At 37.5% G+C, this 25,725-nt stretch overlaps 1 protein-coding gene across 2 annotated transcripts in view; it reads right to left on the reverse strand.

Annotated features, from left to right (window-relative positions):
- Nucleotides 1-25,725, reverse strand: part of CNTNAP5 (contactin associated protein family member 5) — an 820,459-nt gene that overhangs the window by 132,167 nt on the left and 662,567 nt on the right. For both annotated transcript variants that reach the window (XM_021695826.1, XM_044913255.1), the window contains exon 14: nt 9,840-9,996. In XM_021695826.1, coding sequence (XP_021551501.1) covers nt 9,840-9,996 — 157 coding nt within the window. The remainder of the gene's footprint in view (nt 1-9,839; nt 9,997-25,725) is intronic.

The raw sequence follows: 25,725 nt of genomic DNA on the forward strand, positions 1-25,725 counted from the left end.
TCCTTGCCTCCTCAACTCCTGCAATCGGCCTTCTCTCCTTTCACACCAAGGCAACTCCTCTCACAGAACTGCTAACTTCCATGGAATATGTCAGCCCCTAACTCATTCCACTCTGTGGAAGCATTTCAGTGTTGCCTTCCTCTCTGTTACACACACAATGAACACGGCTGCTGACTGAACACCTCCCTTGGATGTCAACAGTCACTTCTAAGTCACCTCTAAGGAATATGCCCCAACCCCCTCCACTTGTTGCTACTCCCTTGCTTGTCTGGGTTACTCAGTTCTGTGAAGGATGAGGCCTCCTGCTCCCAGTGGCTGAAGCCATACATACACATGTCCTCCCTTCCTCTTTTTCTCACTCCTCCCTCATTCTTGATCCACCGCTTCCACCAAGCTCACCTGCTTTATGTCATTCCATCCAGCTGCCTTATCCTCACCCTCCTGGCTTCACTTCTATTTTGAGGGAGCTCCAGGGTCTCTGCCTGGTCGTTGGCAATGGCTACTTACACTGGCTTCCTGCTGCCAATCTCACTACTGTCTTCCTACTCTGCTTCTCCTCCATAAGACTCCCAGTTTCATATTCTATTGCTTAAATGTGAACCATGATTCATACTGTATTGCTTAAAACCTTGTTAAGATAAGAGGTCTCTGTCTCTTCTAGGTATGGTCCAAATTCCAAAATGTTTAACATAGTAGAGTGGACAATAAAATGCTTATTAAAACCACAGTTGCCTTTTACAGAGAGGTCTTTCTAAAAAAAGAAAGAAAAAAAATGATGCAGGGGTTAGAGGTATTCCTCGAGTTTAGGGCTGCTATTCTTAGAACCTACTGCTGGCTCTGTGGCTCAGCTGAATGCTTCCTATCACTGAATGTGAGCATGGGGTGCCTCCTGCCTTAAGCATAAAAATAGATTTTTACACATGATCTCATTTAATTCCCTGAACATCCCTGTGACAATGTTGTAATCAGCACCTGCTTTGTGCAGGAGAGGCAACAGAACTTGATAGAAGTGACTAACCTTCCCAGGCTGCATCATTTGCAAATGGAGGGGCCAGGATTTGAACAGCATACCTTTGCTATAACTGTGGTGCTTCTCTGGTCTCCTGGTCTCACTCCTACAGAGAGCAGCTCTCTCATATGGGGATGCTGGTCCTTCCCACAGTTGGTCTACATCTTCCCCAGGCAGTGCTGGAATAACAGCACCAGCCCTGAGTCCTTGAGCTGCCCTCACGGGTCTCGGGCTGACCATAACCATTCCATTCGTACAGGCATCCTCCACACAAGATACAGTTCAATTGACTAGGTTTCAGTTTACTAATTTGCAATCATTTTTCAGCCCTGCATTCTCTGAGATTACACCTGGGTCACCTTGACAGGAGTTCTGGAAGCCCACAAACTCTTTGGTTACACATTTACAAGCAATCTCTTGATTTATTTCTACTGTGGGCAGACCCATCCATTACATGGCTATTTTCACTAGTGAACTTTCGAAGAGCAGCCCTGTTTTTGTTCTTTCATCATTTCATCTAGAATTAGATGGCTGAATGATAACTTTGTTCTGTCTGGCTATTTAATTTTATTTATTTTATGATGTAGATGTATGTATTTTTTTCTTAGAAATTAGTTTAACTTCTATAAATCAATGTTGTCTCTTACCTTTTATTTAAGATACTGTAAAAATAGGGAAATTAATAAGCATGATGACTAACAAATTTTGAGAACCAAATCCATGGCACATCTGCTTGATGCACAAATTACTGCTAACTCACCCAGTCCTTCCCAAATCCCCAGAGATATTCTTTTTCTTTTTCTTTTTTTTTAATAAAAAGAAACCTGAAGGCCAGAGAGGCTAAATGATTTAGGCTGTATAGTTAATAATTCACAAATCCAGGATTTGATCATCTCATTACATAATAAAATGTTACTTAGAGATAAATTACATTTTATATCCAGAAAATGAGTGTTGCCAGAAAAAGTAGCTACAATTGTGTGCATTCTAAATGTATTATGTGTATCAGTTCATGATATTTTCACTGAAAATCTATAAGGCAGATTTGCAAGGGAGATAGAACTATTTCCTCCCTTCTTCCTTGCCTCTCCTCTTAATCTTCTTCTCTTCCTCCTTCTTATTCTTAATGATGAAGACTCTGCACTTTGAAAAAAAAGTGCAGAGAGGCTAGGATTTATCTGTAGTTAGCCAAGAGTGTCCCCCTGGACCTCAGAAGTGGTGCCAGGCATGGCAAAAATGACACTGGGTGTCTATCCCAGCTGTTTGCGCTTGGCTAAAGTTCCAGCAAGATCTCAGCAAAAAGAGGTTATAACTGATGTCTTTCTATGTGGTCCTGTTTTGACTCTAGTGAGTTCTGCACATTCCTCCTCAGGTAGAGAGGATCATTTACCCCACAGAGTTACGGCATCCAGTTCTGAACTGATCCCTTTGTGGTCTATGTAATACCCTAAGTCCCTTCGGCAATTTGGCCACATCTATCAAAACAGAAAAATGGATAATTTAACAATTGTAAGCTGGAGATCTATGCAATAGAAATAATAATTTCCAAAGTGGAAAAAGGTATAAATCAAGACTCAAAAATGTTCATTGCAGCTTTTTTTCTAAGAGTGAAAAATCATTTACAAGGAAAATGTTTATCATAAAGGAATGGTAAAATAAGTTATGATACATCCATACTGTGGATACTTTGCAGCCATTAAAATGGACAGGATGCACTCATTTTCATGCTTATTTAACAACGCCACATAAAAGCTCTCCAAGACATATTTTATGTGAAAAAAGTAAGTTGCAGAATAATATGTTTAATATGATCTCACATTTAGTAAATGTGGCATATGCATAGGATGATATTTGTGTGTGGAAATGCCCTACATGCCCAACTATTATCTCTAGGTGTCATATTTTACATATGAGGTACAAGTAAGGATTCCAAGTGGTGGTGGGGAAAGAGATTCTACTTTTTTATTTAAATATTTCTGAAATATTTTAATTTTTATAGTAAGGATATAATAGAGTTTATTTATTTTATGAAAATGAACTCCTAAAGTTAAAAAAAAGCAAAAGAAATATTCCTCTTATGCTTTGTTAAATATAGAAACCTAAATTTGGTATCAGAACTGACAATTGTGAGCAAACTTGCAAGTAGATAAAAGAGGTAAGCAGCTCATGTAATTTGGATCTGAGTAAGAACTACTTTAGGTGAGTAATGCCATACACTTAGTGATAAATAGGCAAATTAAAATAGAAGTCAAAGACTCATTGCATTTTTAAGTATAACTATAATATGTTGTCATACAATAATAGTACAAATCAAAATGTTATATAAAATGTACTATGTAAATGCAAATTCTTAGTCTTTTTTTTATTATTATGTTCAATTAGCCAACATATAGTACATCATTAGTTTTTGATGTAATTGTTCAACAATTCATTAGTTGTGTATAATACCCAGTGGTCATCACAACACGTGCCGTCCTTAATACCCATCACCTGGCTACCCCATCCCCCTACCTCCCTACTTTCTGTAACCCTTAGTTTGTTACCAGAGTCCAGAGTTTCTCATGGTTTGTCTCCCTCTCTGATTTCTTCCCATTCAGTTTTCCCTCCCTTCCCCTGTGGTCGTCTGCACTATTCCTTATGTTCCACATATGAGTCTCTAAAGGCAAGGGAAACAAAAGCAAAAATGAACTTTTGGGATTTCATCAAGATAAAAAACTTCCGCACAGCAAAGGAAACAGGCAACAAAACTAAGAGGCAACACACGGATTGGGAGAAGACATTTGCAAATGACATTACAGATAAAGGGCTAGTATCCAAAATCTATAAAAGTAAAAAAGTCTACATGGAGTAAAAAGTTTTACCAAAGACAACATTTAGGATTTTTTTTTGTTTTTTTTTTGTTTATTTGTTTCAATTCAGTGATGCCACCATCTAGAAAACAAAACAAAGCTATAAAATACTCCTTTTAATGTTTCTAAGAAACAAAGATGTAGACTGAGACTTCTATTGCATTAGTTCTCTGTCAAGTTTTACAAATATACTATGTCTAAATTGTCTGTGGTGTCACGTTACTTAGGTAATTGCAAAATTCTGAGTATCAGAAATAGAACTCGAAGTCAATATCAAGATTAAGAGTTTGCTAGTGATGTTGAACCTTTTTTCATGTTTCTGTTAGCCATTTGTATGTCTTCTTTGGAGAAGTGTCTGTCCATGTCTCCTGCCCATTTCTTGACTGGATTATTTGTTTTTTGAGTGTTGAGTTTGATGAGTTTTTTATAGATTTTGGATTTTGAAGGGTCTTTGTGAAGGTCAAGGTCCTGAGACTGGATAAGACATGTATTTACCAAAGAGAAAAGTTGAAGGCAAATATATAAAAAGATAACTTTGGGGGTCACGTGGGTGTCTCAGTCGGTTAAGTGTCTGACTCTTGATCTCAGCTCAGGTCATGATCTCGGGGTCATGTAATTGAGCACTGCATCTCATAGGGGGGCCATGCTCAGTGGGGAGTCTGCTTGAGATTCTCTCCCTTTGCCCTTCCCCCTGCTCGTGTGCTCTCCCTAAATAAATAAATAAATAAATAAACCTTAAAAAAAAAAAAAGATAACTTTGGAGCAGAGTGGCCATTCTTTTTTTTTTTTTTTTTTTTTTTTGAGTGGCCATTTTTAACTACTCCTTGAAAGCCAGAAGAAAAATGAATGTGCAGTGGAAAGTTTAGGCTAAACTTTGGGTAACTGTTTCTTGTGAGGTTTTAAAGGTGGATAACAGCTAACAATGAAATAAAGATAAGTTAATCCAAGAATGACCATGGCCTGACCTACGAAAAGTAAAAATATGTCCAATAAAAGTCATTCAATTGTTCATTCATGGATTTGACACCATTTATTAAATAATTTCTCCGTGGTAGTCAAGTGGAATCAATGGCTAAAGAGTGGTTTGAAACTTCAGGATTCCATATCCCCCCCCAAAATAAAACCCTAAAAATATCTTGTATTTTTTTTAAGAAACAGAATAATAGGTTCCCTTTTTTTGGATGACCAGATGACCAGAATTTAAACCTTACATCATTTTCTCTTCCTACTTTTTACCATATTACTTTATATAAGGGTGTATTAAGGACAAGAGGCAAAGAACAAAGTTACTGAAAATCAAATAAAAATATCTGTACTTTCTTATGACTAAATTCTAAAAGATGTTCTACTGTTAAGCAATAGAGCTTAGTTTCAGTTCTACTTGGTTGTTTGGCTGAAAGAAGTCTTAATTAGGACCACAGGCCACCACCATGAGGCACACTTTGAAAGATTTCCTTGCCTCCTCCAACTTGCTGACAGAACCATCCTTTGGATCCATCTACCTAGATGACGGTTTCCCACCCTACAGAACCCCACTGCCCCTGTGCTGTCTCCAGCCTGGAGCTATCCCGTGTCATTTGCTATTCTCTGAAGTCTATCAGTCTGAAGTAATGGGATCATAAAACACCCAATTGGCAGGATTTCTATACATTGAACCATTAAGTTGAAGACAAGTTCCTTTGCAAGCAATCATTGACTATAAAACTGTTACTCATTTCAAGTTTTCTCATTTATTTATTTTTTTTTTCTTTTTCTCCCTGTTTAGTTCTTTGGCTGGGACAGAACCCCTTGGAGATGTCAGCTCAGTAGCATACCTGATTTCTAATGCCTACCTGATGCTTCCCTTTACTCTAAGAAAAAGTCACGCTTTGGGTGTTCATCAAATTCTTTTTTCCCCTCCATCCACCTCCATCTTCTGAGCTGACTCACTTCCCCTCACACCCACCCTGTAATCATTTTCCTCATTTACTTGGTCTCATTGAAATATATAGCAGCAATTTATTCAGTTATCGAGTTTGATTAAAACAAAATAAATTATTGTCAATTACCAGAGGCCAAGAGGATGGCTAAGCCTCTCTGAGCAGCCTGATCCAGAAAAAAGAAACCCATGGGCTGCTGTGATGTGATTGGAGAAACCCTGGGAGAGGTCTCTTTGGCATCCTCACCCGCTGTCATAACTCAGAATCTCAACTTGGTTGCTCCTTTCATGTAGTTACCAAGAGCATCCTTGGAGTCAGCAGGATCCTACTCTGCCCCCTTAGTCACGTGACCTTAACTAAGCCACTTACCATGCCAGAGCCTCAGTTTCCTTTTCTGGGGAAAAGAGATGATGAAACCCACCTCAAGAGCTGGTAGGATGATGCTATGAAATGCACTATATAAAATACCAAGAACACTTCAGTATATGTTAGGTAACATTTTTCAGCAACAATATTACCTAGGAGTTGTAATATATCAAACTGCTAGATGTTCTACCAGCCCAAATCAGTTTTCTGATCAATTTTACCAAGAGCAGAAACTTGAGGGAACTGTACAAAGTAAATATATTTGAGGTTTCTTAGGAGCACATAGAAACACCAGTGATATTAACAGGGGCATGCTGGACTGACACAAAAATATGAAAATGTGTGGAATGCCAGCTTGACCACATGGAAGCTATGAATGTGCTTGGAAGAACGTTAAAAAAACATGACTATTTCACAATTGTGTAAGCTTTTGTACTTTTCCCTTCTACAGTAAATAATAGACTTGAATAGATAAGTAATAAATGCATTTCCACAAGGCTCTGCCGGGTTTCATGGTGGAATGGATATTCTGTGTTCACAATCTTGTTACAGACAAAGGAATCTCACTGTTAGTTCACATACAAGGAGCTTCTTGATCTGGATTTGATCTTTCCTGCCTTCCTCTCCTGCAAATTCCCCACATGAAGATGGGGCAATAATCACACCAAATTGTCTTGGGAAAGTAGTGATTTCTATATTTTTTCACATTTCCCTGTCTGAGCATATGGAGGTTCCACCTACCTATACTACACTAACTTTAGCTAACTTCTTCTGGTCCTTCAAAACCTGTCACTTATCCCAGCCCATATCCACCACAGCTTTGGGCACATCTATACTTATCTTTATTATCAAATTCATCACACAATACATTTATTGCTAACTAACTAGCTTTTTCTTTCTCACTGTTCTGTGAGCTCCTCAAGGGCAGAGACTATAATGCCCTTGACTTTCTCTGCACAGCAGACTGCTTGACTGGCAAAGACCAGGGACACAGTAAACAAGTGATACATGAGTAAATATCAGATGGACTAGTAAGTACAGTTGCTTCTATAACAAAGTATTTTCCAGATTCATGTATAACAGGCTGTGATGTCCTGAGACAAATTAGTGAAATCCAGAAGAGTTAAATCAGTAATCTCAGCCTCTTCTCATTCTCCTTCTCAGCCTCTTCTTCCATCCTTCGTAAGAATGACAGAAAGAACTCCCTGATTTCGCCTGAATTTTGCCTTGAGATGATCAACATGTTATTTTAGTCACAGTGAAGTAGGCATCTTTATGAAAGGAAGTTCAGATCATTTCTCTTGATCCTTGTTATGTGGGTTGTTGAACAAAATTTATATCTAAAATTAAATGGGGCGCCTGGGTGGCTCAGATGGTTAAGCGTCTGCCTTCGGCTCAGGTCATGATCCCAGGGTCCTGGGATCGAGTCCCACATCGGGCTCCCGGCTCAGCGGGGAGCCTGCTTCTCCCTCTGACCCTCTCCCCTCTCATGCTGTTTCTCTCTCACTTGCTCTCTAAAAAAAAAAATTAAATAAATAAATAAATAAATAAATAAAATTAAATGTTGCTGCCCCTAATAGAGGTCACTTGCCACAGAAAGTGGCAGATAATGGAGTTTTTCCCTGACTGTAAAGGAACTAGAAAGGGTTATGAAATATGCAATAACCTCTATGTTGATAAACGTATGATGGTGCCAGAGTTGACAGAAAGGAAATTTTGAAACACTCCTCTAAGTACAGCTTAGATGATGAAGTTAAGTCAACATATTAAGGGTTCAAAGCTTAGTGAACTAGTGAGTGGGTCAATGGAGGAAGAGGCTGGAATCTGAGTAAAAGATGGTCAGTGGAAAGTCCCAGAGAAGACAGTGTGGAAGCTCATCAACATGGTGGCCTCTTTTCCACTTTTAAGTAATGTGATGTCATTCTCCCCCACTGCCCCTAACTGCTTAATAAATTAAGCCCAGCCCTCGTTGGTTGTTCCCTAGGAAGAAAAGACACTGAGGCAGTGTTCAGTATGGAAATGGCCACACCACAGGAAATAAAACAGTGAGCAAAATCAAGAATTCAGCCAAAAGGGAGTGAAGGTAATTAGGAGAAACACTTCCCCTTCCCTTTATATTCTACTGCCCCATATCAACTTCCCTGATTATACATAATGAAATAAAGGTGTTTCCATTAAGGTCTATACATCTATAAATCATAGAGAAGAGGAATTAATGAATCACACACAAAAAAAGTGAATCTAATCTAAGCTGCAGATCATTTTAAATACATTTTCCTGGCAACAAAACAATTTAACTTCTCCATACATATTTCTCAAGCTTATAGGAACAAATTTGTGGTCACCCCTCCTCCTTAAAGGTCTTCTAAATTCATCTCTTCAGCTAACTACCACTGAGTTTCTACAGGGAATAGATCCTGAGGGATATAATATTAAAAGAGACACAGTCCCCATCCAAAATATGAGTTATATTTGATTGCAGTCCTCCATGATGTTATGAGAGAAAGCAATGCAGGGTAAAGTGGGGGCCCAAATAATGGAGAAGTCCAAACTACCTCCAGTCAACTTTGTCTGATTTTACCCATGTAAAATCAGGTAAGGCATCCAGGTAACTTGTCTTGGAGCCCAAGCAGCCCTACAACATTCTGAAGAGGTGGTCCATCTAGTAGAACCCAGTGGAGGCAAGTGTTTGCTCTTTTCCTCATTGAACTGAGAGTTTGACTCTACCTTAAATTTCATTCAAAACATCCCCTGCTGTTATCAATTTAAACAGTGAAGAAAAAGTACTTAAAAGAAAATTCAAGTGGGTTGAGAGCAGCTTGACATAGGAATTTTGAATTATAATTGAGCAGAATTTCATGAAGCAAGCAAAATTACAAAGCCAAAACTGAAGAATGCCTTGAATTTAGTGAAAACAAAAGCAGGTTTGGAAATGTTCTGTGCATATTTTCATAATACAGTAAAAACCAGGCAGTTCACCTGGAGGACAAAGGGAAAGTAGATGTTATGGATATGAGAACCAAAAACTAAGCTTTATCTTATAAAAGCAACTGTGAAGAGCAAGAATGACCCTGGTCCCAGCCATAACTGAGTTCAAGTTCTGGATCTGCCACCTAATACATGTGTATAACTTTGGGAAAATTATTTAACTTCTCTGTAAATTATATTCCTCAATCTTAAGATGCAAAAGTGGGAAAATTATAAGGAATTAATAAGTTTTTTTTGTGAAGACTAAGTGGATGTTCAATAAATATAAATTTTCTTTGCTATATTTTTATCCCATGATAAGGTAGCCTGGTGACTGAAATATCAGTGCAAAAATGGGAGAATGAAGGTATGGTCTGTACAATTGCACATCCCTATCTCCCACACTCTCTCCCAGAACCTATAGTCCACACATTACAGAAACACTGACTAAGTCACAAAGCTTAATACTACATTTCATTCTATTGTACAAAATGGAATGTTCAGATATAAGGAGGCTTTGATGTGACAATGTGTTTTATGTTATAAACCTCAGTGATATCCCTAAAAGTACTAGAACTGGCAATTTTCAAAGTTAAAAACAATCACAATCATTAGGGAGACCTAGTTCATAACTGAATTTCTCATCCATGTCTTTTTCTCTTGGGGAAATTTTATGCATCAATTAATGGGCTTCCCCTACAACTGCAGAAAGATCAGGATCACCATTACCATTCATCCTTGTCAGCATCACAATTGCAGAAGTGTTGAATGTCCAGGCAACTCTCATCCAGGCCACATTCACACTGCTGAACCCCAGGCGGGGCACCTCCCCAGTAAGGATGCCTTTCATTGGACCGCCCAATCCACCAGGTAAATGGTGTTCCATCTGAAAGACAAGATAGTTTGCAGAGGGTGTCAAAAGCTTACATGGAAATGTTTTGAAGAATAAATATATATTTACATGTATTACATATATATATATACACATATATCTCTATATATGTAATATGTATATATACATACACATATCTGTATATATCCTCCCTCTCTCATTTGCTCTCTTCTTTTCTTTCTTCCTCTCTTTCACCCTTCCTTTCTTTTTCTCTCCCTGTATATGGATCTATCTATATCTATAACTATATCTATATATACATATTTACAAATCTCTCTCTACCTATATATATCCATATACACATCTATATCTATGTATCTATATCTATACCCATATCTATAGACATACATAAATACAGACATAAACAACACTTTCATGAAAAATATTCACATAATAGGACATGGATCAATCACAATGTTCAGAGGCAGGGTCACAAACTAAAATCAGACAGGTACCATAGTTAAGTAAATTGGGCCAGATTGCAGACCAAAGATTTTTAAGATACAGATACAAAAATTAATTTCATTGTAAAACTATCAAAGGAAAACAACAGCATGAGGGCCAAGATTGCCCTGACATTAGTTCTCAGTTTCTGATAGACTCTGAGGACAAGTATTTCAAATTCAAAGATTTTAAGGGAAAAAAATGAAATCTGTTGAAGATCGGTACTACATGGGCCAAATAATTCCTTCTGAAGGTCATATTTAACCCATAGGAAGTTGGTATATAAACTCCAATTTCTGGTTTATGTAGTTGACAGAAAACTACTTTGGAGTCTTTGTCAATTTCTTTCTTCCCTTTTTTTTTTTTTTGTTGTTGTTCAAAGCTTAGTTTAGTAAAATCAGTTGGAGTTTTCTTTTATGATTGAGAATATTTCAGTAGATTAAAGTTATTACTGAGAAGATGATAGTGTATCCAAGCAACAGGTTATAGGCAGAGTTAGAGGTATTATACATCATCAGTCTGCATGGAGTTAGGTCCAGGTCCCTTTGGAAATTGCTGTTTTGTTTCTGTTTGGCATACAACAGGCACTTAACATGTGATTATTTAAAAAATGAAAGAAATGCTTATTAGGGGCCATGTACCATGTACCATAATGATGTACCATTTTAAAGTAGAATAATACTTGTCTGATGATGTTACTAGGTTGGAATTTTGCCAAGTCGAGATTTAATTGTGCATACAACTCCTGATTTACAAACACATAATTTACAAATTATTTGTGTATGCACAGATAGCAACAACTTTCTCCACATTGCTCTCAGTGCTACTATCCTTATGGAAGTCACTGAGGCAAGTAGTAAGAGAAATGATAATCTGGAGCTTCCAAGAATCAGGAGGTCATGAGGAAAAGATCAGGAAGATACTGTGAAAAGCAAAAGTATCTTAGGGTTACTGAGTTAGAGGGAGGATAGCCTGAAGGACCATACTCACCCCAAAATAACACACTGATTCTGCCTAAAATGTTCCAAGCCCCTTTATTATCTTTTAAGCTAGAATTCCGGTTAGCAGTGTCTGTTAACCAGACTCTTCTTTTTAAATACTAATTCTCAATGGTATAAATCCATTTTCCCTAGTTTCACACAGTTTATAAACCATGGAACAATAGTCCCAATGAATTGTTTTATTTCTAAATTCTAGCTTAGATAAGCCACACTCATGTGGCCTAGAGAGCTGGTGGGTCTATTTAGGACACAGATCACTACTTTTGGGAGTGGAGTAAGCTTAGATCAATTTTCTCAGTGTGTGGGTCCAGAGAACACAAGGGTAAAATATTGTATATGTGAATATGTTTACCAATGTTGGCTTTCAGTCCAAAAAAAGGGGAAGAAATCTCCCCACCTCTCCCTCCTTCTGGCACTGCTCAGGCCTCTCCCCAATAATCTTGAATCCAGATCACATAGTAATGTTCAATGTCATCATGGGTTATTTTTGTTTATGAGCTAAACCAAGGTTGTAATCAATTAATAGCATCATTACTAATGGTATGATTTCTGAACAACCAATTTATGCACAGGTTCTGCTGTCTATGTTGCTTTCTAGGAGTTTTACCAATTCTCACTTGGTATCTTAAGCCCCTAGAAGTTTCACAGGAGCCAGAGGCTTTGTTTTGTTTCAAATCCATCAGTGTCTTATAGAACTGAGGCTTGGGGTCCCCTCCTCATTTCTGGAAATTAGTATAAAGGTTTTAAATTGTGTTAACTGAATGCATGTCAATGAGTAAGAAGAAAGGAAGGAAAAATACACACACACACACAGATATTTGAAAGCAGAAAAATCTTTGCTAAATTTTCCTCTTAGATGTCCCACCTTTGTGTTTGTTTTCCTTTGGAGCATAACAAACAAGGAAACAAGATCAAAAAGGATGGGACTTGCCCTGATTCATGACTCTAATGATATAGTCAGGAAGGGAATCTACACCTGAGCTGCACATTTCAATCACTGGAGAAATTGGATTTATTTTCTTCTGACCAGGTGTTTAAAAAAAGTGCAGGAACAAAGAACAATTGTAAATATATAGACATATCTCAATATGCATTCATTCAACAAATATTTACTGAAGATCTATAATATTCCAGGAAATATTCTAGGTACTTGGGATAAATCAGTTTAAGACAAACTAAACCAACCAAGCAAAGAAAACGTGCCCCAAAAGCTTACACTGTAATTATAGGAAACAAACAATAATAATAATTAATAATTTCCTATATTTTTATTTATTTATTTGAAAGAGAGAGAGAGAGGGAGGGAGATGGAGAGGAGCAGAGAGAGAATCTTAAGCAGGCTGCATGCCCAGTGCTTAGTCTGACATGGGGTTTGATCTCATGATCCTGTGATCATGACCTGAGCTGAAATCAAGAGTTGGATGCATAACTGACTGAGGCACTCAGGCACCCCAATAATAATTTCATATTTAGAAAGGAACAGGAGATATGGAAACAATACAAAAGACCAAGGTAAGGTAGGCTGCAAAAAGGGTGGGCTGCAATTTTAGAGTGGTCAGGATAGAAATTGATTAAAAAAAAATAAACTCTGAGCAGAACTTCAAAGAGGAACAAGTGACATGTGACTGGCCATCCGGAGGATAACACAGCAAACAAAGGAAACATTCAATGTAAAGGATCAGTGAATGTAGGATCAAAGTAAAATAAAGGAATTTCCTAAAATCTATCACGAGGTTTTCAAACTATGATTTTCAAAATTTTGAGGAAACTCTAATTGGAAGTTTCAACTGGAAAAAAAAAATAGTAGCAGGAAATGGGCAAAATAGAACATATATTGATCAAGTTCTTGGCTACAGGCTAAGAATTCATTCTGATAGTTCCAAGCCAAAGGGTATTTATTAAGAAGATATCAGGCTGCCACAGAACCATGACTAGGGAGGAAATGGGCTTTTGGCAATGGGCTCACCAGGTTGTTCACCGGCCTGAGGCAGAAACTCTGCCTGGCTCACTGCCCTTGAAAGTCAAATATTGGAGACCAACCCAGCCGAAGATGTTACGCTGCCAGCACCACAACCACTCCTCTCTAAGGATCTCAGGTCAATAAGCCCCCCATCCCCCCAAAGAGAGAAGTTTCTGTGGACCTGATTCTAACCCTCAGAATAGAAGCTCCATGCAGAGCCTGCTTCCCAGCACTCACCTCCAGTCAGAGCTGTACACAGGGGTCTGATTAGGGAAGCACAGGTGACATGCCTGCATCCCAGCTGGAAAAGAGCCTAGGGAAGTGAATTCTGACTTGCTCCAGAGGCAGGACTCACAATGTGAATTTTCACTAACACAGAAATGCTATTCAAAAGATATGGGGCAGGTATGAATAAGACAAATGATTGGATGCCTGGGTGGCTCGGTCGGTTAAGCATCTGCGTTTGGCTCAGATCATGATCCCAGAGTCCTGGGATTGTCCTGGCATTGGGCTCTCTGCTCAGCCAGAAGCCTGCTTCTTCCTCTGCCTGCCCCTCTCCCTGCTTGTGCTCTCCCTCTCTCTCTGACAAAAAAAAAAAAAAAGACAAATGGCTCTCCTGGAGCTGAACACACACTTAAATGTCACTTAATGGATCAGAACTCGAAATTGATAGGGACAGAGGTTATGCACTCCAGAAAGGAAGGTCCATACACTGCTTTGTGCTTCTGGGGCCAGAGACTACAGGGTTTTAGGGTCAGACTCTTGTCAAAGAAGCAGTGTTTTCATGCACATCACCCACTACAGGGGACTTCTACAAGAAAACCTAGGAGAAGAATGTGGGAAGACTGAATCCCCCTGGAGTATGGCACCACCAGGAACTCAGCAGTAGATACAGAGGCCTCAGAGAAGTGAATGCAGGATTTAGAAAAAATCACTAAGAGATTGCATTCATTTGTATTATTTCTATGCATTTGGGATTATTATTGTTATGTAACCTCATGTACACCACAAGGTCTGGGAAAATTCATCATATATATATATGTTGTTATTGTTGTGTGTGTGTGTGTGTGTGTGTGTGTAGAGAGAGAGAGAGAACAAAAACCCTCCTAAGAAAGTTTATGGCTTAGAGTGAAAGACCTCAATGTGTGTCAGTAAGTGAGCACAGAAGGTGATCACTCACCTTTTGTTAATACCAAATAGAATTATCACCAAACCAAGATCAATCATTTGTCATGAGGCTTATAAAAATCACAATAGGACATATTACTGAGCATGTGCTAGGTTACAGGCAGTATTTTGATGTGCTCTACATATATAAACCCATTTAATCATCACTGGTATCTAGGAAGTAGGTATTATTATCCTTCACTTCACAGGTAAAGGGAATGAGGCAGAGAAGGTTTAAATGACTCTCTTGGGGCCATACAATTAGAAAGTTCAGAGTCAGGACTTGAAATCAAGCAGTCTTGCCCAAGAGTCTATGGGTTTAATCCCAATGTTATGCCACTGTGCTCTGACATGTGGGGAAATAATTCATGGTTAAAAAAACTTGCCTTTCAACAAAATATATACGGATGGATTTAAGTGATAATTAAGAAAACTGCAAGTGATGGATAATCTCTTACAATCACTAAAATAAAAACAACACATTAATAAATATATCTAACTATTACACATTCATAAACACTAATAATGCCACAGCAGAATTTCCTGTTAGCACTGCTTGCTAGAACCTTCCCAGGACTTCCCCACAAGAAATTTCTAGAAGACAGCCACAAGTATATGTGGTTTTGCTAAAGACAGCACACAAACTAAGAGGCACAGTTTATGCCTTGTAGCTGGACTTTCTTTCAAAAGCTCTGTGCCTTTCTGAGTTTCAGTTTTCTTTTCTCTTCTTTTTTTACATCCATTTCTTAGAACCTGAATTGTTCCCCAAGTTTTAAATTGGCTATGGTATTTGACAAATAAGCTAAAATAGAAAGTTGTACAGACTACCATGTAACTCACTTGACATAGTGGAACACTCAGGCTATGTAGACTTAGGTTTGTCTATAATAACTCTTTACCACAAAACTCCCCTCAGGTCATTTCAACATGAGAAGACTCTTTCTTTCTTAATCAGGGCAGGGATGAAGTCCAAGACTCTAAAGCTTTTCTCTATCCTTGGGCTTAGGTAGAAATTTCTGTGTGTACCTTACATCCCATTTAGATTGACAAACCCTAAGTTCCTTTTACTCTAATTATATTCAAGAAGGTAATGCAACATAAACTTGGAAGATAATCCTCACAATTGAGTCAAAGGAAGATGGGAATGAACTGCATATCATAGAATGCTTTATAAAGGGAATTTGAGTTTGGAGAGGCAATGTGTGTGTGTGAGAGAGATAGCAACAGAGAGATTGAAAGACAAACAGAGAGATATAAGAGGATACAGATGAGGAGCAATCCTTATCCTCACTTTTACCTCAGAAATTTAAGCCTATATTGATTCCTTTATAAACAGCATCAATAAAGTATTATATTTGAATTTTAAGCATTAAAGAAGGTCAAACTACGAGTTTTGCTAATGAGTGCATAAGCAGAGGTTTCCTCCAGCAAGACATTTATATGATATACACACAGACAGAGTTCAAGGAGAGAAAAATCAAAGTAAGTTTTATAGAACACCTAAGCAAAAACCCAACCTGTAGATGTTTAATTCAAATTATGATTTTCCTAATGTCAGAATTTAAAACAGATTATGATGCAGGTTAGCTGCCACTTTTATGGCTTAATCACTGAGTTGTTGAACGGAATTCAAATTGGAGATCCCTCCTTAATCTTGCAATTGTTAAATTAAGGTCTTGATAATTGAGAAAACAATAAGCACAATAGCTTCCCAGTGATAACTACAGGCACAGCCAAGAGAATTTGGCTGTTGCCACTACTATGAATGGTCCAAACATACTTCCAAACAAACAAAGCACGACGCTGGGAAGTTCTGTAAATATACAGAGACAGTGTTACCACGTTGAGCTCTTGTCATTGTTTTTACTGTTTTTCCTCATTTTATTTCTAAGTTTACAAGTAGTATGCTCATAGCCTTAAATTCTGGTAAACTGTGGAAACAGAAAGACTTTCAGAGCTCACTTATTTTACAGCTTCAAAAATGTCTACACTGAGCAGTAAATATGTTACAGTGGTTTCATGGGAGTAGTAACATCACTGTCCCCTTGCTGTTAGATTTGCTCTTGCTACATACTTTGGCTCGTCGAATGTGTACAGAAATGACAGTGTGTCCATTTAGAGTCCAGACCTTAAGAGTTATGCATGTTTCCACTTTCCCCTGGGGATCTTCCCTGGCACAACCATGAGAACATGTCACAGGGAGTCACAACCTGTCCAGCTTGGGCCTCAGGATGAGGCACATGAAGCACAGTTGTCACATCTGATGTGACATGTGAGCTGAGAATAAGTATTGAATGCTGTATGCCACTGAACTTTGGCACCTGGCTAGATAACACTATTGTAACAATAACTGATAATACAAATTAGATATCAATCACATAAACATATTCTGTAGGGATTATAAGGAAGTAAATAGAAAGGTTGATGGCTCTGCTTTCAAAAGATTTGCAATTTGGTCAGAAACATAAATAAAGAGAAATACAGGTGGACGAGAAAAATAAAGAGAAATATCAATTTTGTTTTGGCCCAACTAATTATCTATCTTCTGGCTCATATACGTAAGCAGTTGTAGCAGGCATTTGAGTGATTGCCCTGGGAGTCATTCCTAGTCCCCTTCTGCAGTTGCCCTTCTTCCCCTCCCACATAATCCTTACTGGAGCCCAGTCTGAGTTCACTCTGAGCCTGTCCCAACTCAGTGCCAATTATTGCCAGTGGAACCTTGACTCTCCCACCTACCTTTGCCCCTTTCAAATATGGTGCTTGTATCTTCCTGCATTTCAGATAACAGTTTTCTCCAATGGTAATGGTCCTAGTTCATCTTTTCTATGCTCAATGCCTCCCACACATGCATTTGGTTAGAAATTGTGCATAGGACTTTGGATGAATTATTGTAATGTCTGATCACTAAACTGTCACCTGTCACAGCTTCCACTAATAGGATAACATAAAATTTAAATTTATATATATATACATATAATATATATATCACACATATATCTATATATATAGATATAGATATATATCAAACTATATAGATATATAGATACAGATATAATCTCTATATATATCACACATATATTTTTGATTTATAAAACAATGTAATTAAATATAATGGTATAAATTAGTGTGTATGTATATATAATGGCATTAGGTATGTGTGTGTATATGTATATATATACACATATAGTGTGTGTATGTGTGTATAATTCCATTCAATTCTTTTTTTTTTTAAGATTTTATTTATTTATTTGACAGAGAGACAGGGAGAGAGGGAACACGAGCAGGGGAGTGGGAGAAGGAAAAGCAAGCTTCCTGCTGAGCAGGGAGCCCAATGCGGGGCTTGATCCCAGGACCCTGGGACCATGATCTGAGCCAAAGGCAGATGCTATATGACTGAGCCACCCAGGTGTCCCTCCATTCAATTATTTCTTAATTCTATGCTATAGTAAGGTCATGGTGTGTATCCCAGTGATATAATTTTAACAAACTATCACTGCCCCAAAGGAGCTCATAACATTTAGGACGGGTACCTAGCTGAGAGAAATGAAAGTCAGAATGAGATTAGGGCCAAAATAGAGCAGTTAATAAAAGGCTAGGGAAGCCCAGAATAAGAGACTATAAATTTCTCTAAGATTCCGGAGAAAGGTTTCATGGAAATGGTTTTATTTCATAGAAATCGTGACATTTGACTAGAGGCTTGCGTTGAGGAGGATGATGCCACTGGGCAGAGTCTGTGCAGGTATGAGATGCAAAATGAGACCCAAAATTCACTACAGCATCCTTAGGAAGCACCTGTCTGAAATAATAAGATTTCTGCACATACTAAAGATACGCTATTTCACTGGCTATAGTTGAGCATGTGGGCTTGAAAAATAAGAGGGAGAAAAAGATGCCACCCAAGTTGAAAGGGCAAATAATTATAGGTGATTGCACCAAAATGTTTCTTTGTATGATCAAAATACAAATCATCAAAGTACTGGTTTAGGAAAGAAGATTCTGACCACCAAACAAAGCATTTTATATAATCTTTCTAAGTAGAATATCATTTCTGAGGAAACAGAAAGAAAAACAACCTCATCCATATCAGAAAATAATGGTAGACATTCATCAAAGTCAATCTTGGTCTTACTGCTTGCTGGTCAGGATCATTAAATCAGAACATATGTCTAATAATGTGATTAAGAACTATACAGTGACATTAGGAATTAACATTTTTATAATGTTGTTCAATGGTCTCTTCTCCCTGCCTATTTAATTGAAGTGAGCACAAAAGGGGGGGGGATTAGAAAAGATTAATGATACTGCCCTCTCAAAACAAATGATAAAAATCACTTTGATGGGGTCATTTAAAGCAGGACTAGAGAAAAGTCTCTAGAATGGGCCCCAGGGATTCTTCCTGGTTAAGCAAAGAGATAGACAAAATGAGTAACTTAAATAATTCTATTTAAACTGTTTACATTTTGTGAGAGAATATAATAATACTTTGCATTAGGCAGTATATTTTATCTTAAGGACTATAATGAAGAGGCCTTGCAAGGTTCAGTGACTTGTTCCAAGTCACATGGTAACTGAGGGCAAACTGGGGCTTACGGCCCTGGGTCCCTAAGGCCCATCACTGCATGGCTCATGTTTGGAACACTTACCTTCACAAGAGTCAAAGACCTTTTTTTACTTTTTAATGTGCCAAAAAATATGGAGATATGACCCTTGCAGGGGAAAATGACCAGCTACGATAAATGTGTGGGAACCGCTAATAAAATAAGATCTTTGGTTTAACACACCATTTCTCTGATAAGATACTTGAAAGTAGTAGTTTCAGATGCTGGGGGAGAAGGATGGTGGAGCATTTCCCCGTCCATATCAAATTGTAATGTGAGAAGAAAGAAACCATCATCGTGTGAATGCCCAGAGACTTGGGGTGGGGCGTATTTATTACCATAGTATAGCTTAACCTATACCGATTAATATAGTAAAATAAATAAATAAATAATAAATAAATAAATAAATAAATAAATAAATAAATAAATAATAAATACATAATGGATAAGAAACATTTAGAAAAATAAAGCACCTAACATCTGCACACAGTCATAGAAATAGAGAATTGCAAAAATCCGGGGACTAAAGCTAATGTGCCTATTTAATACTAGTAACCCTAATTTAAAACATCCATTGTTTATTGAGCATTTAAAATATTTCACACAGTTTTATGTACTTTTTATATCCTAGTTTATTCAATCTCCACAACAACCTTATGAGGTAAATTCTTTTATCCCATTTTACAGAAGAGGAAACAAAGGCATTAGCCTGAGGATACATTACTCAGCAAATGACAGCTCCTGGCCAAAGCCAGAGACCTCTTGCCTCAATCAGAGTGATTGCAACAAACTCAAAAGTAATATCCCTGCCTCCACTATTGTTCCATCCCCTAAAAGTTATTCTAATAACAGAAAATGAGGATTTTTAAAGTATATGTTAGATGATTGATCTCTCCGAATAAAATCCTTCCATATTATCCCACTACAGGAATAAAATCCAAACTCCTTACCTTGGCCCCCAAGACCACGCATGTCTGGTTCCCACTTACTTCTCAGCATGATTTTGTTTGGCGCTCCAGTCTGTTCCAACTGCACCAACCTTACCATGGGCCCTCACACATGCTTTTTTATGTTTGTTTTTCCCTGCTCAAATCTGTCTTCTCATGAATTTTTACAGTGGCTGTTTGTGTTGTATCACTGGATCCTGAAATTAAATCTCACCTCTTCCCCACTTATTTAAAGTGCTCTAAAATCACTCAATTATTTTATTAGGAGTACTTACCACTTCCTGAAACTATACTTCTATTTGTTTTTTGTTTGTTTGTTCGTTTAACATGTTCCTCATATGTCAACCCTCATTTGAATTAAAGCAAGGGCTTTTTAAGTCTCATTCTATGACTATATCCCCAGAATGTAGAATGTGCCTGATTTGGGCCAAGAATCAAATACATATTTGCTGAATAAACAAATAACTAAATGCAAGAAAAAGAAACATCAGCCCAGAAAGATTTTGCACAGATTATATTAAAAATAATTTTACAAAAATAAATTGTTATAAAAATTCATATGGTTATGATGCCTTTAGTCTTTCTATAGGTATATTCATCTTTGACATTCTGTTCCATTATTGAAGACATCAAGTATTTTTGTCATTTTATTTATTTATTTATTTATTTTTTAAGATTTTATTTATTTGCGAGAGAGAGAATAAGAGACAGATAGCATGAGAGGGAGGAGGGTCAGAGGGAGAAGCAGACTCCCTGCTGAGCAGGGAGCCCGATGTGGGACTCGATCCCGGGACTCCAGGATTCTGGAGCCCTATTTTTGTCATTTTAGTGATGGAGCTATCAAGCCTTTGAGTAAGTGCTTACTATAAATGTGGTATATAATGAGATCGCCATACACAACGGTGTTGACACACCGGTTTATTTGTGAGTTTAACAAAATGGCATAAACCACCTACAATGGACAAGGCACTTGTCTGGATAGAATACAAACCACAAAAAAGATATGAGCCCTGCCATTAGGGACCTCACAACATAGTAGATGAGGAGGGGGAAAAAAAAGGTGAATGTTATCTTTAAAGCAACTTGGAATGATATAAGTAGATACAAGTAGAATTTTAAACAACATGTGGAGAGTCAAGAGGAAAAAATAAACAGGCTAGTGTTTAGTGGAAAAACATGGTTCCAGGAGAAAACTCTGAGGTCATTCTTATTTCAAATACCCTTGCCATTTCAGTTTTCTAACCGGTGAAATAAAATTGGATTTCTGTACATTAGTCTTCAAAACAAAGTTTACCTAACTTATTTCATTCAATGACCATGCCCCCAGTCCTATGAAGATTTTTATTTTCATTTTGTAAATAAATTGAAGGTAATAAAAGCGCAGTAATTTTCCCAAGATCACATAGGAAGATGTGAATTTAAATCTTAAGGCTCCAAATTCCAATACCATTTTTTACTATATCAAATGAAACCCAGTCCTATAATAGATAGAAATGAAAGGGTATCGTAGGTCTTCACAGTAATTGGTCTTGAATCAAAATTATAAGAGTATACATCAAGTAAGTATTTTATTGGTAAAACTGGAGGGCTTTTTATTGAGTTTGTCTCCCCAACTCTCTTGGGGATATCCCAAACTGTATTGTCCTCCCAGTCATATTGGTATATCTTCGATTTATCTAACAATCAATCAATCAAACAAACAATATCTGAAAAATAAATGGTATTAATTACCATTGTTTTCCAGAAAGCTAGTTTGCCTGAACCTCTATAACTGCTCAACAGTTACTTAAGGAGTGACGGGGTAACCATGTAAACAGGAACCAATTGGAATTTCTCTCTAGAAATCTTAGATCAGTATTTCTCAAAGTGTAGTTTTGTTTTGACTTTAATCAGAATGACTTGGTGTGTTCGTAGGAACAAGTGTTCTCTGTATTTTTTTTTTTTTTTTTTTTTAAGATTTTATTTATTTATTTGAGAGAGAGAATGACAGACAGAGAGCAGGAGAGGGAGGAGGGTCAGAGGGAGGAGAAGCAGACTCCCCGCCGAGCAGGGAACCCGATGCGGGACTCGATCCCGGGACTCCAGGATCGTGACCTGAGCCGAAGGCAGACGCTTAACCATCTGAGCCACCCAGGCGCCCCGTGTTCTCTGTATTTTCCCATGGAGTGGAGTCCGAGATTCTCCATTTCTATTATACTCAACAAACAATGGCACTGAAATTTTACACATAGAAATTTTAGAATCATTGGTTAGATGGTTTGAACCTTATTCAAAAGGTTCAGATACCACCGTCCTTTTATTTTTGAAGAATTCTTGTTGACTGACACTACAGATTGCTAAGTACTAATGAGCTCCTTTGTTTTAGATTTAATTCCATTACCAAAACACAGACATCAAGTTTTATTAGTTCCAGCTAAAGAAAGATATAATGATAGAAGGATATGAATAAAATACATACTGAAAATTAAGTTTAACTTGTAACTGAGAAAAGGTTACTGAAAAATATATTAACTAATTTTTTCTCTTTTATTTTGGTTTAATATAAATCCAGTTAATGTACATTTGATGCTGCTAATCTTCTCAGGAATTCCCTAGAAAATTCACCAGAGATATCTCCCACAGTTATCCATCCTTCTCTAGCTCCCATCCCCATTCCATTTCAGTTCCATACTTTGGAAAGATTAGGGAGGACCAGTTCACCTTCTCTTAGTTTTCTTCTACTCTGACTCAAAAAGCAAAACAAAACAGAAGAAAAAGTTACTACCTTCCCTGTCCTGGATCAAATGGCTCTCCCTTGCTCACTTTTAATTTGTTTCAGTGGGAAGATAATGAAAGTACTCATCTATCCATTCTGTTACTCCATCTATCTACTCATTAGCCCATCTACTCATCCGTCCATTTAGCTGTTTTTACCAATATTTCTCCCACCCACAACCCTTTGGTGGGCCTGGCCCTTGGAGATATGGAGTAGTTTTCTTTGTCTTTCTTCATAGATATTTCATCTATTACTTATCACAAATGCCTTAAAAGCCTAGATTCCCAACCCTGCATTCTTTCCTGAGTTGTTTGATGGATATGACTGGTTCATCAGTATTTTCCAGTACTTCCTCACAGAGTCTGAAAAATATTTATTACTCATTGTCCTACATGAATATATACACACAGAGGTATTCACACATATATATTCCCCAAATAGCTCCTCATCTTCTATTAAATAAGGCACTCGATAAACCAGTAATTGTGCGCTGAAGTGGGAAAGGAGTAAATGTTGCATTGCTAATCGAAATGCCATTGTGATCATTCATGTTAATAGATCACCTCTAAGTGATTGTTACCATTTATCAAGATAGTAACTAACCCCACTGTGGCTTATAGAATGAGTGTTTCCATCCATATTGTAAATTTCTTTTGCAGATAGCATATTTTGTGGGGCTGATAGTGTCAGGAGAATGTGATAACCACTACACTATGGAAACTTGTGGGGCTGATAGTATATTTTGTGGGGCCATGTAACAAGGGGTAAGGATGTTTATATAAGGCAATCAGTATTTCCTGTCCTTTGATCAACTACTACAGATTCAATTGTAAATTGCAGAACATTAGAAAGAAACACCCCCCCTCACCCATGCCCTTTCTTGCCTGAGTGGTCAGTTTACTTTCTTCTTTCTTCTCCTTTGATCCTCCTTTTCTTTTTCCTTCTTTCTCTCTTCTCCCTTCACCTCTGTCTCTCTCCCTTCCTCCCTTCTCTTTCTCTCTCTCATTTCATCTTCTCTCCCTCCTTCCTCTCACTTATATCTCTCCCTCCAGAATCATTTTTACTTCTTTTGGTCCTTCTCTTCCCCCATCCCTTTTTTGAAATACTACCAGAAATAAATCTTAATTTCTTTCTTAAATACATAAACACAATCACAAATACAAGAATTATTCACAATTCTGTCTATAATATTCTCTCACTGATGTTTGATTGACATTACCTGATTATGATTTAAAAAAAAAAATGAAGACAAGGCAAGAAAAGGAAAAAAAAAAAAGAAAAAAGAAAGAGCTAGCTGGAACCCTCTATGTAAATCCTTACATGAATCAAGGTTCTCTTCAAATTATAATAGGTGAGCAAATTCATGAAAGAGAGCATGAAGGAGATAAAGTGAGTTTGCTTTTCATAGTGCTAATGAACAAACAAAAATCCCCTCTTCATTTCTGTACTTAAAACATAGCTGATGGCTGTAAGTCTAATATTCATTAGAGATCTGAACAAGGCACAGACAGAAGGCTGATGGAGCCCAAGGATCATGCCCACCAGGCCGTGCTGGAAACAGTGTAAGGCAGCGACATAAGAAGAATGGACACAGAGCAGCTCTTCTAATGAATAAAAGATGAAGAGCTCTGCAATTACGCAGACCAGAGAGAAGTGGCCAGAGGATCATCAGCATAATGATAGTAATAAAAATAGGATTTCATGCATGTATCTCCTATTTCACATCCCCAAATCTGAATAATATTTATAAACCACTCTCCTGTTTATGGTTATTTGCAGGGTACATAACAAAAAATAAAACAAAGCTATGAGTTTCCTGCCATCAAGGATTTTCTGTTCCATGATAGACCACAAAGGCCATTTAATTATTCTGAAAGATATTCTACAAACAGAAAATACATGAAAGTGGTAATTTTGGTTTTTGAGCAGGAATTGGCCATTTAAAAGAATACTCTATTTGAAAAAAATAGATAAAATGACCAGTTGAAAAACTGATTAACTATGTATGTTGATACAAAGTAATTTTCTAAATAAAAAAGTGAGAACATTGGCTAGTGATCACTCAGGACTTATAATATACTAGTTGCTATGTTTCTACATCACAGAAGGTACAGAGGAAGAAATGAGGTTGCAGAAGTTGGCAGTAATCTAACTAAGGGCAGGGATGATTAATAATCATTAGACACCCAGTTTATATTCGACTCTCAAGAATTCATTAAATGAGGGGCGCCTGGGTGGCTCAGTTGGTTAAGCGACTGCCTTCGGCTCAGGTCATGATCCTGGAGTCCCGGGATCGAGTCCCGCATCGGGCTCCCTGCTCGGCGGGGAGTCTGCTTCTCCCTCTGACCCTCCTCCCTCTCATGCTCTCTGTCTCTCATTCTCTCTCTCTCTCAAATAAATAAATAAAATCTTTACAAAAAAAAAAAAGAATTCATTAAATGACTACAAATATATATATTTGTAGATATATGTCCCTGTGCGTACACACACACACACACACACACAGTGTCTAGTGCACAACACAAAACACAAAGCTATTTGAAAAATATAGCAGTACAAACACTTTTCATGATAACTTCAATACAATTTCCCAAAAGATGAATAATTTACCTAAGATTTGAGACAGAACCATTATCAAGAACTTTGTAGCTATATTGCTTACAGGCAGGTATACCTTTTATCAAATAACATGATGCAGGGCTTCATTTTCCAAGAAATAGTTTTGTTGCTATCATAAGGAAAACTAAGTGATGAGACTATAACATGATACACTACATCTAGCACTCAGCCCCAATGCTGGCAAACCCAGTCCTTGTCTCCATCAGGATACACCATTAACAGAGACTGCCTT

The sequence above is a fragment of the Neomonachus schauinslandi genome, chromosome 3 (genome assembly GCF_002201575.2).
Source record: "Neomonachus schauinslandi chromosome 3, ASM220157v2, whole genome shotgun sequence".
NCBI lineage: Eukaryota > Metazoa > Chordata > Mammalia > Carnivora > Phocidae > Neomonachus > Neomonachus schauinslandi.